A 14,489-nucleotide genomic window follows, 5' to 3' on the forward strand; every position below is an offset into this window, starting at 1 on the left:
GGCTGCCAGCACTGTTGCAAAGCTCGGTCTTGCTTTGGCGGGGGTCTTTGGAGTAGCCATCCCTGTGCTTGAGGGGATAAAGGGAACCAACCACTGACTCGCGAATTCCAGAGGGAAAAGCCTTTGAGAATGCTCAAGGCTTCAACCTTTGAAAAAGTTATGAACTTCAAAACTTTGAGAAGGCTTTAACTGTGTCGTGACCTGCAGATTTGTCCCCTGCAGATTTAACTGTGTCGAGTATCTTCTGGAGGGCATCACGACCTGTTGTACTTTGCATGGCCGAGGCCAAAAACAAGTGCCGAAAAAGGCCTCTGTAATGATCAAGGCTTCAACAACCTTTGAAAAGGTTTTTTATTGAGTGTATCATGACCTGCAGACGCTTCCCCTGTCGAAAAGCAGCAGCGTAGAGTGGAAGCTCGGCCCTGCAAGGGTGCACAATGCTGGAGTCTCTCCCTGTCATCGGTGGGTGCCACGGCCTGCTGTACTTCACAGGGTTGAGGCCGTCGCAGGGTTGGCGTAGAGCTTGGCACAAATCTTCATTGGTTGTTGAGGGGCTAGGCTAAAGCTTAACGCCTCCCCCAAGGCAGCCCTTTGCCTAGGGGGGGCTGAGGGAGAAGATGTTGGTCTGCGCTAGTCTGCGCTAGGGTTACGAGAGAGAGAGAGAGAGAGAGAGAGAGAGAGAGAGAGAGAGAGAGAGAGAGAGAGAGAGAGAGAGAGAGAGAGAGAGAGAGAGAGAGAGAGAGAGAGAGATTACATAAAAGCACATGACTAAAGAGATATATTTTTAAAAAAAAACAATTTACATTATTGCCAAAAAGGCTCAGGAACATATCTGCATAGCACTCTAAGTCGTGCTATTTCAACAGGATCAAGATATTGCGCTGGAGCTCTACAAACTTCTCTTAAATCTATTTTTTGAACCCAGCTCAAGTGAATCTTGTAATGACAAATCAATCCGAGCTCTTGATTTAAGAGCATGAGCCTAATGTTGGGAAAGAAATAGGGATCAAGCAGCTTGATGTAAATCGTGTCCAACTCTTCATCTACATATGACCCCCAAACAGTGTAGTTTTTCTCAATCACTTCCCATGCCCATTGCCATCCCCGTTCAGCAGGTAACAAATTTTCTTCAAAGGCATCAACAATAATTTTTTTACACTTGGAAAAATATTCACAATTTCGTGGGCCATTTAATTAGCTGCTTGCAAGAAAAGAAGACAACATTAGTACTCAAAGCTTAAAGAGAGAGAGAGAGAGAGAGAGAGAGAGAGAGAGAGAGAGAGAGAGAGAGAGAGATGATCAACATGGCCACTTAAACACTTTAAAAAAGTATAAGCGCAATACGAACACTTCAATTACTAATTGTCATGCCAAAAAGTGTCAAGAGGTTTATTAGGTCAAAGTCTTTACAACAATCTCAATTTTTTTGTTTACGACTCATATTCTACTCTATAATTGGACGGATGAGGACAATATACCGCATTGATAAACTTCACAATTAATTTAATTATTGCAAACTCTTCATCTGAAATGTAAGATTTTTGATTGTGATATATCTTTCGCAACTGAATATCACAACCACAAACATTGACATAATAAATATCAACCATATGTAGTTCTTGTAGGACTCTCATCAATTTTATTTCGCTCAATATTTGTGACACTTTGCACAGTGTAATGCTTAACCGTCCACAATTTCCATACCGCCCATCAACCCAATGATGCCACCAACACCATGTACCATATCCTTGACAAATGTACTCTTCCTTAACTTTCAAATATATAATCATCCTTACATGTATTGGGAGAATAGCCAATACATCATGACCCATGTTAACCTACATTAGCAATTTGCAAATCTCTCTCTCTCTCTCTCTCTCTCTCTCTCTCTCTCTCTCACACACACACACACACACACACACACACACATTAGCCTATGTAGTAGATAAAAACCCACAAATATGGTACTTAGAATGCATAAACAATGGATCAAAGTGTTCGATCATCTAGAGAAGTTGAGCCTACGACACACTCTACTTGGAACTCTCAAGATCCAAGGTCCGACACGTCGAACACTGCGACCGAGGCATCGAGGTAATTCACCCAAAGAATAGATTCTAAACATCCATTCATTCACTCCATAGGGACCACATGAAAAGTTGCATTTGAGAGGGCGTTGCATACCTAACTCTCGTACAGTGATTCGCATATCATCTATATCAAACTCTATGTGATAATAACCTACAACACTTCTAAAATATCGTGCTTCATATAATGCCAAGACAGAATGTCTGCAATAATATTGAAGCTTGCAATGAAAATAACAACCAACCATTTAGACATAAAAAGTAACAACACATTTAAAGTCATATGGATTCAAGTTCAAGCTATACGCTGTCGAGAAATTTGCGGTCTTGCCGGGAAAGCACAGGGCTTATGGCTGTGAGAGTTTCTAAGAGAACTCCAAAAAACTATATGAAGGAGTTAAACCATAGATGCCATGAAGACTAGGGTTTGGACGGAAGTGCAATCAAAGAAGTTCCACTCTTTCTCTCTTGCACTCACACACACAAAGAAAGAACACAAAAGAGAGTGTCAAAACAACACAAAGATGAAAACATCAAGGCTACGGTCATATCGTATCATGGGTAATATAAAAGGGTTAATAGATGAGTTAATGGCGTTCAATCTTTGCCGACCAAACAGGCTACGAATTGTTCTTTGGAATTGTAGTTTTGTGCTTACCATAATATATATATTTTTTCTAGTGATTGGGATTAATTGTGTGTACAAATCCTCTTGGTTCATAGCAAAATAACTATCCTTACTGTTGGGGTATAAAGCCCAATGTGGTCGCCCAAGTAAGTGGGCAGGCCGCCAGGTATGTACACATATTCTTTTGTAAAAACCTAATAAGAACTCACTATGCTCTACACATTACAGTAGAGCGAGTTCACCATATCGTCGTGCTCTTCTTCTCGCACTCTCTCTCGCGTCGCACTTCCGCTCGTACTCCTTCAGCTGGTATCAGAGCCGAGGCTCGGGGCAGCACTGCAGGAGGCTAGAGTCACCAGCTCAGATTGGAGTGAAATTCGACAAGCGAAGACACGGCCCCAAATCTCGTGGGACAAATTTGGGGTTTTCGGCCTACGACTGCAGGTGCTGAGGATATCGACACTCCCAGAGTGTTGATTTGTGGCTGTCTACACATCGAAGGACGGCTCACAGTTCTTGGAGGCGTGTCACATACGACACGGGCGCATCTACACACATACTGTAGGCGACATCCACTAGTTCATCAGGTAGCTTGTGTTTGTTGCTTGATATTCCAGATTTCATCCTGACATTACAGGTACTTCCACATGGGATGTATTGTCAGAGATGATGTATGTTTGTTGAGGATTTGCTGGCTGTGAGTCACGCAGCAAACAACCGCCGCAGCGGTTACATCATATAGTGGAAAATTTGTGGATGTATGACTTTGTGGGAAGTCTATGTACTGTCAGATTTACTGCAGCCTTTGTTGAGGGTCGAGTGAGGTTTTATTGAGCTGGGGTATTCTCGAATGTTGAGATCCTTTCGGTGATACAGGTCTTGGAGCGATCCCTCGAGCACCCTTAGATAGGCAGCTAGGATGTATTGACTGTGAGTTAGACAATTGGGATTGCATCTTTGCTTTACTGCCGTTGAGGCATTGTCGCAGTCTATGCTTACAGGACAGTGACAGGACAGTCAGAGACAGTACAGGTGCATGACAGGTTTACCCATAGCTTACAATGTCAGAGAGACAATGTTTTTGAGCTGTTTTTGGTATGTTTTGAGTACACCAAAGCCATTTTACAAAGTAGACTCTGCCGAAATTTATGCAGAATTTGAAGCTTTCTTGGTTCATTTGACAGGTTGATATTGGTTCAGAGGTCATTTTACAGGGGAAACTCTGCCGAATTTTTCCCAGGAAAGTAAACTACTGTGAAGCGTAGCTATGGCTGGATCACAGGACACTGCTCTTTACAATATCAAGAAGCTGGATGGAACCAATTTCCCATTGTGGAAGAAGCAGATTTGGCACGTGTTGGTACAACAGAAGCAGATAAAACCTATAAAGCTCAAGGGGATAAAACCAGAAGATATGGACGAAGATGAATGGAGCGAAATGGATGAATTGGCACTTTCGACCATTATGCTGACTTTGGCAGAAAGCCTTTACTTCAATGTAGCAGACGAGATGTCGGCTTATCAAGCATGGTTAAAGCTGAGTGATCTTTATGAGAAGCAGAGTGCAGCTTCACAGGTATACTAGCTTAAGAAGCTTGTTAACTTGAAGATGAAAGAAGGGACACCTATGTCCAATCATCTGAATGAATTCAACACAATCGATAGTCAGTTGTCAGCTCAAGGTGTCAAGTTTGATGAACCTGTTAGAGCTATGTTCCTGTTGATCACATTGCCGGAAAGTTGGGACACTTTTCGCACAGCTTTGAGTAATTCTGCACCTCCAGATGGTTTGAACATAGCAGGTGTAGAAGGAAGTCTGCTTACTGAAGAAACCAATAGAAAGACAATGGACAAAGGCAAAGGAACAGCCTTAGTTGTCAGGGAAAGGACCAAAGAAAAGTACAAAGGTGGAAAGAGGAACCAGTCTCGTAGCAAGTCCCGCAGTGCTAAAGGCAAGAGTGATATAGAATGCTACCATTGTGGCAAGAAGGGTCACATGAAAAGAGACTGTAGAGAATGGAAAGCAGAAAAAGGCAAAGAGAAAGCTGATGACCATGGTGAGAAGAACAAGTCCTCAGTGAAGATTCAAGAAATAAATGTGACAAACACTGTTGCAGAGGATGACAGTCCAGTGTCAGGAGACATCTACTTCTTGAAGAATACAATGGACTCAGCTCTTCTTACAGCATCTAATGGAAATGCATTGAGTGACTGGATTATAGACTCAGGGGCATCACTTCATGTGTCTCCAAACAAGGAGTGGTTTACCTCTTATGTGCCCACTAAAGATCATGTTCGGCTAGGCAATGGGCAGACATGTGAGATCTTAGGTGTTGGAGATGTTCAATTGAAGTTTCAGAATGGCTCTTCTTTCACGCTGAAGAATGTGAGACATGTTCCCGCAATTACAAAGAGCTTGATCAGCACAGGTTTACTTCATGATGCTGGCTACGTCACCACTTTTGGACAGAACATGTGGAAGATATCCAAGGGTTCTATGACAGTAGCACATGGAGTAAAGTCTGGAGGACTTTACATGATTTATGTATCAAATGTCTCTAAAAATGTAATCAATGTAACCGAGCAGCCGAACGTTTCTTTGTGGCATAGCCGGTTAGGACATATGTCCAAGAAGGGAATGGAAATCTTGTCTCGTTCTGGTTATTTGCCTGGCTTTTCATTTAATGATTTTGAATTCTATGAACATTGTCTGTATGGTAAGCAAACACAGCAGCCACATAAGCATAGAAGCAATAGAAGAGATACACAGTTGGCACTTGTTCATAGTGATTTGTGTGGACCTATGCCTAACCTATCTCTAGGGGGAGCTTCTTACTTTATGACATTTATAGATGATTACTCGAGGAAAGTATGGGTTTACTTTCTCAAGCACAAGGATGAAGCGTTGAGTGTTTTCAAAACGTTTGTGACACTTGTGGAGAATCAGAGTGGCAAGAAGCTTAAATGCTTACGCACTGACAATGGTGGAGAGTATGTTTCAAAGGCCTTTCAGGACTTTTGTGAGTCAAAAGGTATAAAACGTGAACTTACTGCTCCTTACAATCCTTCTCAAAATGGTGTTGCTAAGAGGATGAATAGGACCATACAAGAGAAGGTCAGAAGTATGTTGTCTAATGCACAGCTGCAAAATGGGTTTTGGGCTGAAGCTGTATCAACAGCTGTTCATCTTGTAAATAGATCTCCTAGCAAGGTTTTGCAGAAGGATTCAGTGCCAGAGATGGTATGGTCAGGCAAAATGCCCTCATACAAGCATCTCAGAGTCTTTGGCTGTGAGGCATATACTCACGTTCCAAAGGAATTTAGGAACAAACTTGAGCCAAAGAGTAGAAAGTGCATCTTTCTAGGCTATGGTAATTCTGGTGAGATGGGGTACAGACTTTGGGATCCCGAATCCAGAAAGGTTTTCCGCAGCAATGATGTTCACTTTAATGAATCCAAATATCATTCTAAACCAGAGAGGGTTGAGGAGATTAGAAGAGTTGTCTTCCAAGAAGATGGACCTGCACGTGCAAGACAAAATGTCGGGGCTCAACAGGAGCAAGGACAGGATAGAGTGGAACCACAGGTTGTGGCTGAGCCTGAGCCACCTATTGCGCGTAGATCTGGACGTGTCACGCGACCTCCTGATAGGTTTGTTCCATCTATGAACTATGTCATGTTGACTGATTGCAATGAGCCTTCATGTTACAAGGAAGCAGTGCAAATGAAGGACTCCGGGAATTGGCAATTGGCCATGCAGTCAGAGATGACAGCTCTGCATAAAAACCAGACATGGAAGCTAGTTAAATTACCACGGGGCGAAAAGGCTCTACCTTGTAAATGGGTTTACAGGTATAAGATCACCGGTCATGATAGTCAGCCAAAGTACAAAGCAAGGCTTGTTGCCAAGGGCTTTAAGCAAGAACAAGGCATTGACTTTGATGAAGTCTTCTCTCCGGTGGTCAAAATGACTACATTGAGATGCTTTCTTGCATTGGTTGCCATATTAGATTTGGTGTTGCACCAAATGGATGTCAAGACAGCGTTCTTGCATGGTGATTTAGATGTGGAAATTTAGATGCAGCAGCCAGAAGGGTTTGTTGAGAAAGGCAAGGAAGATTGGGTATGCCAGTTGTTAAAGAGTCTTTATGGCTTAAAACAATCACCGAGGGCATGGTACCATAAATTCCACAAGTTTATGCTTTCTCAAGGCTACAAACGTAGTGAGTTCGATCACTGTCTATATACAAAGAAGGCTAAGGATGGTAGTTGGTTGATCCTTATTTTGTATGTGGATGACATGTTGATTGCTGGCAAACACTTGAAGAAATTTCAGCTTTGAAGTCAAAGATGGCAAAATCGTTTGACATGAAAGACATGGGTGAGGCAAGTCATATACTTGGTATGCGCATTGAGAGAGACAGATCAAAGAAGTTGATTTGGTTATCTCAAACAGAGTATATTGACAAGGTTTTGCAACGTTTCAATATGGAGAAGGGAAAGGCATTGAGTGCTCCATTGCCACCATATGTGAAACTTAGCAAACAAGATTGTCCTGTGTCTGAGGAAGAACAGGCTGAAATGGATAAGATTCCATATGCGTCTGTAGTGGGTAGTTTGATGTATGCAATGATTGCTACTCGCCCAGACATTGCATTTGCAGTGGGAGTAGTAAGTCGATACATGTCAAACCCAGGCAAGAAACATTGGGAGGCAGTGAAAGGAATATTGAGATACCTGAAAGCTACAAAGAGTATGCGTATATGCTATGGGAGTCAGGAGCTAAGTGTAAAGGGTTTTACAGACTCAGATTATGCAGGTGACTTAGACAACAGAAGATCTACGCCAGGGTATGTCTTTACATTGGCTGGTGGAGCAGTATCATGGCGTTCTAGATTACAAGATTGTGTTACTCAGTTTACTACAGAGGCTGAATATGTTGCAGCATTAGAGGCATGCAAAGAATCAATTTGGCTTAATCGACTAGTAACAGATTTGGGAATCAAAGAAGAGATGCCTGTGTTATATTGTGATAGTCAAAGTGCTATACAATTGGCTCGCAATCCAGTTTATCACTCAAAGACAAAGCATGTGGATGTGAAGTATCATTTCATCAGGGAAATGCTCGAGGATAAGCAACTTCAGCTTGTCAAAGTTCACACCACAGAAAATCCTGCTGATCTACTTACAAAAGGACTTCCCTCAGAGAGCTTTGCGCATTTTCGCAAGCAGTTAGGTGTAGGGTAGTACATCACTTCTCTACATCTCTTGTATATTAGCTTGTATAGTAGCTTCTCACACACTTAAAGTACCACATTGGACCTTAAGTGGGAGGTTGTTGGGGTATAAAGCCCAATGTGGTCGCCCAGGTAAGTGGGCGGGCCGCCACGTATGTACACATATTCTTTTGTAAAAACCTAATAAGAACTCACTATGCTCTACACATTACAGAAGAGCGAGTTCACCATATCGTCGTGCTCTTCTTCTCGCACTCTCTCTCGCGTCGCACTTCCGCTCGTACTCCTTCACTTACGTCAAAAGAAAATTTATAGTCTATGAGAGGTAGTATGATGGGATACGGTGATAGAAGTATTTCATTGAGCCTTTCTGGACCAAAGATAAACACAATACGTTGTTGAAAGTGTATTTTACGGCTAATCCATACGTTAATTCTAATAGATCGTACAGAGTGAAAGCGATAGAAATTATCATCATGTGGATTATTCATCTAGGATAGTATGTGAGAAATGTAGATATGAGAGAAGTGAAGAGATGAGAAGTTTCCCTCCCAAGCCCTATTCTTGCCCGTAGATAATAAGGATACTGCGGGGAGAGATGTACCTGTAGCAAAGAGAACCTAGAATTTGTAGAGAGGATGAATTACTAAGAATGAGAGAGATAGGTTTGGTTAAGGAGACGAGATTAGATACATATATATATATATATATATGTTGGATTAGAGATGAAAAAGAAAACAACAAGAAATCAAGAAAACATCAATGTAGAACACGCCTTACTTGACAAACCCTTCGGCACCATTATTGATGGAGAGAGAAGAAGAGTGGAGAATTCCACTTTGATTGATACGCCAAGTGCAAGACCTTCTTTGATTAGAGTTGATCTTCCAAGGATAGCGTACAAGAATGGCTAGTCTTCTTCTAGGGGAAAGTGTAGGCTTGGGCTTATGTTAATGACTAAGTACAATTTGGCATTACTACTCCCTCCCTCATGAATTCCTCTCATCAATGGCTTGAATGCTTGAGTTCTTTTCAAGGAAGAAAAGGTCCCCTTTTATAGGTGAAGGGAACCCCCAAGGGTTTACACAAGAAGAGAGGAGCTAGTGTGAACAGGAATTGGAAAAGTTGGAAATGAGCTGTCCCTGATGATGTGGGCAGACTGGGGTTTACACAAGAAGAGAGGAGCCAGTGTGAACAGGAATTGGAAAAGTTGGAAATGAGCTATCCCTGATGATGTGGGCAGACTGGGGTTCAGTATTTTGATCATATCTCCTCAACCGTGGCTCCAAATAAAAAAGTAAAAATATGGGAAAAAAATTCAGCTCATTAGCTACGATTTTTATTTTAAAATCATTTTTCAATTCGGATTGGAACCTTGTGTAAAAAAATCATCAAAATAGGGTCCATTTCTGGTAGCAAAAGTCTTCCTGTGGTCCCCTTAGCTTAGACTTTCATTTAATTCCAAAGGACACCTCATGCCATATGAAAGCATGACATTGCTCCTTGACAAAGCTTTGTAATAATGCTTGCAATAATGCATTAAAATAAGTGTATCTTTGAAATCATGCCACCTAGTGTCCCACTAGGATTTGATTCCCTCCTAGTAGCTATTTAAAAAGAAATATAAGAAAAATATGAAAAATACATAGAATATATATATATTGGAGTTTACCCTAGATATAGAATCTAGCTAGGGAGTGAGATGATAATGAGATAGTAGAAATAAAGAATCAATGCTTTTTGCCTCAAGTTAAAGAGGCGGAGCTATTGACGCTTTTCCCATAGTATTTTTTGATGGTAAAGTAAGAATAGGTTCCCCTTGAGATAAATAATAGGATGAGATAGAAAGCATATTATTATATTTAAATATGTATATGTACATTATAAAAAATATAACTATGTATCTAAAAAGTTACAAGATAACTCTTGTAGCATGCGTTCCCACTATGTACGTGTCACAGCACGACAACGCACCGAAGGATCTCAAAATCCTCGACAATACGAACAATATCCTCAGCATGTGCAAGACCCCTCCACAATGCAGGATCTAGAAAAAATTTTACACGTGTAAACATACAAAATAAAGGCCAAAAAGTTCTCATTCATGGTAAAAGTCAGTAACAAAGATAAGATTTTACATTTACATACCTCTAATATAAGTAGGTACATCATTGAGGGTGTACAAAACCATGATGTATCGTGCCATTCTTTATCTGCTCTAACAGCACAGATTTGGAAGTTTAAGAGGAACAAATATGAAATAGAATAAAGAAGACTTTGACGATCATGCCATAGAGAATCATGTCCTCCTTTCTTTTGTTTTAATGAAGGATTTGAGAGAGAGAGAGAGAGAGAAAGAGAGAGAGAGAGGAATGAAAGCAATTCAAAAGACTTTGAAATTTCACAACTTCACAAAGAGACAATACAAAATAGTTATTCAAAGTGTAGCCTTCGAGAGACCACATTAGGGATTCTATAAGTTCAAGGACCTATGTTGTATACATTTTTCAAGATACGGGGTGGTGTTTCAACTTGAGTAAATATCCTCAATCGATATGGTGTAGTGCGGTCTCCAGCAACCCCCACCTGTTGTGCATTGACTGGCCTCTCGTCACTCACAAACCAAATATTAACTTGAATTTGACGATGCTCGTGGTTCGAAGAAAAGGCAACATGGTAGTATCCAAGAACTTCCATGGACATATCTCTACCTAAGTATAGCATTTCATAAACACCTATGATGATAAAACCTCAATAGGAGTGATCTCTGCAAAGGCATCCATGAACTATGTAGAGCAATAAAAGCTTAAAACTACAAATATACCATATATAAAAACTCTTACAATATAATATGAGTTTGATCAAATAAGATCACCAAAAACATAGCAGGAACTCTTCCCCTCCATTGTGGTGGATCTTCAACAGAGTAAGTCAATGTATAAGCCAATCTTCTCAAGAAAATAATAGGTCAAGTTAATAAACTAATTTAAAAAAGAAGATAAATATCTCGAATGAATTCATTGATGTGACCCACTACATAGGAGGCACTGCGTCGAGGATCCATCTGTGGGCAATACTTTGATCTAAGAGATATTAATAAAATTTAACATCAAGTGTGCCTAACTTTAAATGAGAGCCACAATGTCAATTTGAACTTATTGTTATGAGCTCGCTAGTTGTAATACTTCCTTGAATACAATGTTTGGAGTGTAGTAACACTCTGCTTGAGTGTTTCAATATTGACAACAATCCTCATAGAAGCTGCACTTCGTACACGTGACATTGCAACATACAACTGTCCATGAGAGAAGATCGATGATGCAAGATATAGACCAAGAACTCCAAGTGTTTGCCCTTGTGCTTTGTTGATAGTCATCCCAAAAGCAAGCCTGATTGGAAATTGACGATGCTTCATTTGAAATGGAATCCCTTGATGGCTTCCAATAATAAAGTCAATCCTTGGAAGAAAAACTCTCTTTCCAATATTTGATCTTGTAACTATCTCTACCTCAATTACCTTATGATGAAATTGCTTGCATATCAATCTAGATCCGTTGCATAATCCACGTCTTGGATCCAAATTTCACAGCAACATGATAGGAGCATTTTCTTTCACGACTAAAGCATGAGGTGGAAAACCACCACCAAGAGTAAGGCTATTCAGATATTCAATTGTGTACAAATGTGTGTTTTCCTCTGACATACAAATTGAACCTGCACTCAGATACTCTTTGCAATCTCCATGCATTCTTTGCAATGCATAGTCATTAATTAAATCCACCTCTTTATTCCATGGAGCAAGTATTGCTCGATCTCTGAAAAAACTTGCATGATCTTGCAAATGACACAAATCTCCATATATAAAGCTTAGAAAATCTGCCAAACTATTTCCTCGAAGCATCATGTGTGAAGGTATTTTGACTCTATCTAAGTCTCCTCCATCATCCATAACCCCATTGCCAATATCAAGCACCCAATGGGAAAAACTTTGTTGAAGTGAATTTGAACCGCAATCAACTATACGCATATTTTTGGTAAGCCTCAGTATCTTCGTGTATTTCCATATGTAAGAATGACACAACGAAGCATTTACAATGTTTGTACGACTACCTTTTGGTACAACAGGTAGTATTTGTCGAAAGTCACCTCCAAGCAAAATGACTTTTCCACCAAACAAAGTATCTCGTTGCATAATATCTCTTAAAGTTCTATCCACTGCTTCAAACGCATAGCGATGTGTCATGGTAGCTTCATCCCATATAAGTAAAGCTGCATTCCTTAGAAGTTCTGCAAGTTGACTATTTACCTTTATATTGCAAGTTGCTTCACAGTGAAGCTCCAAAGGTATCTTAAACCTAGAATGAGTAGTTCTTCCATTACTCAAAAGCAAAGCTGCAATACCCGAAGATGCACATGCAAGAGAAACTCTACAACTTCCTCGCACTCGTGAAAGAAGTGCATTATATAAGTAAATTTTTCCCCGAGACACCAGGACCATTTAGGAAAAATACCTTCCCTGAATGTGTGTCAACAGCTTGTAGCACTTGGTAATAAGCATCTCGTTGATCCTCATTTAAGGAAGTTTCCATACAATCTGCTATACTACACTGTTCATCAACATTGAACATTGTTTCTTTATCCATAGCACCATTTTCACTTAAGGATACCAATGTTGAGTCTATTGCAACATATAATCGCAAAGCCTCTTGCCATGTTGTTGCAAAAAGCATTCTATATGAAGCAAAGCTTGATTTTTTGCCACACCAAATCGCACACTTGCATTTGAAATACGCATCCTTAGGGCATAAACATAGTCCTCACAAAATTCAGTACAAAACCTGTCCCAAAGAGCAGTCGGATGAAGTGGCTCATAGAAGACTAATATGATTGCAAACAGCTGTCTCAACTACATTCCATTTTGAAAAAAAGATGCCTCTTGGAGGCAAATTGACCATTCTTTATCATCTTGCAATAATCCTCTAGCTATACACGCCTCCTTGTATGTATGATAGATGTGACCATCATGCATACGCAAGTCTTCAAAACACTTACATCCCTTGCAAATATTGAGAAGCATTCATAGGTAATAAACCTCACCAGCAATAGGGACAATATTATACATTCTTCCAATAGAAACACCCTGGTGTCATGGAGACCATGCCTTTTGACTTTTATTCCATACCCAATCATTTGGAAAGTTAGTATATGTGAAGCTATTTGCTTCAGGATAGTTTTGATTTGCAACAAACCATTCTGTCAAGGTAGTTTTTCTATTTTGCTCATTATCTAGCAAATGTGATACATCATCACCATCTTGAAATGTAACCATATTCTGCAATGGAAGGTGTACTTGCAATCGTTGAATAGCTGGCCTTTCACTATGCATAAAGCCAAATATTCTCCACATAGCCTCAGATGAAAAAACATAACGTGCATTGAGATAACTCTTGATCTCATCAGTAGCTCCTTCACCATCTTGAAGGACAACAGTGACTCGATCATGTCCCTTGTAGACATACTTATAAATATATTTCACGGCAGTGACAATTGAGCAAATCTCCACATTAATATGGGCTTGGTATCTTAGTGATAAGAGAGGGCTGTAAGGAACAACCCAACAATTATCTAAATTTTAATTTCTAGACGTAACAAACCTTCCATCATCTCTTCTCATATACATAGGATATCCACTTTTGTTTACATTTGTAAACGTAGAAAATGTTCGTGGAAACTTGAATCTACACTTACCATCAACCATACATGGAGATCGTGGGTTCAGAGGACCACATGGCCCATGAACATTACAACGACTCACTACATCAAATAATTCTGGAAACACGTTCTTGTCAGGGAGATCTGCACAAACCAACTTGTCATAGTGTAATGTATCTATGGGTTTATATTCGGATACAAGTATCAACAATATATGTGCATGAGAAAGACCTCTCTTCTGAGACTCGATCACTGAAACATGTCCAATCACCTCCCCAAATACGGCTTGCTTGATAAGTAAATGCATCATATCTTGGAACTTCTGATAAAACACTCGTATAGTCACATCAGGACGATCAACAACACTTTGTCCAGGTAGTAATGCATCATCTATTTCCTTCCATCGTGGATTACATGTGAATGTGATGAAGAGATCCGGTTTACCCCTACTACGAACACTTGCCATTGCATCTTGAAATAGTTGGCACATATATCTTGGACCTCCAACAAAAGACGAAGGCAAAACAATTCTACGGCCAACATTTTGACCTTCAGCCCTCTCCAGCCTCAACCATGTCAACCAATCCTTGGTACACTTCACCACAAAGTGTTTTTTGGTTATTTTGCATCCACAAAATCTGTGACTCCTCTAGAGTACTATAAGCATCCATGACATACTGTTGTAATAGCCTACCTCCTCGAAGAAGACACTCCACAGTATTATCTCTTATTTGTAAACGAAAGATATAATATTGCTTTTGACTCAATTTTTTTCCATCGAGGTCTGTAAATAAAGATGCCACCCATCCTCTCCACTTGGAAATA

General features: G+C 40.2%; 1 protein-coding gene across 1 annotated transcript; it reads right to left on the minus strand.

The window, feature by feature from the left end:
- Nucleotides 1–804: 804 nt before the first annotated feature.
- Nucleotides 805–14,130, minus strand: LOC147434830 (uncharacterized). Its single transcript, XM_086489687.1, has 8 exons — nt 13,607–14,130; nt 13,135–13,552; nt 12,729–12,858; nt 12,442–12,630; nt 11,667–12,344; nt 9,927–9,999; nt 2,185–2,291; nt 805–1,043 (listed from the first exon to the last, which is right to left on the minus strand). Exons 1-8 carry the CDS (start codon nt 14,128–14,130, stop codon nt 805–807), a joined length of 2,358 nt encoding a protein of 785 aa, XP_086345813.1.
- Nucleotides 14,131–14,489: the final 359 nt, after the last annotated feature.

This window comes from Adiantum capillus-veneris, chromosome 19 (assembly GCF_014529385.1).
Source record: "Adiantum capillus-veneris isolate H3 chromosome 19, ASM1452938v2, whole genome shotgun sequence".
Classification (NCBI taxonomy): domain Eukaryota; kingdom Viridiplantae; phylum Streptophyta; class Polypodiopsida; order Polypodiales; family Pteridaceae; genus Adiantum; species Adiantum capillus-veneris.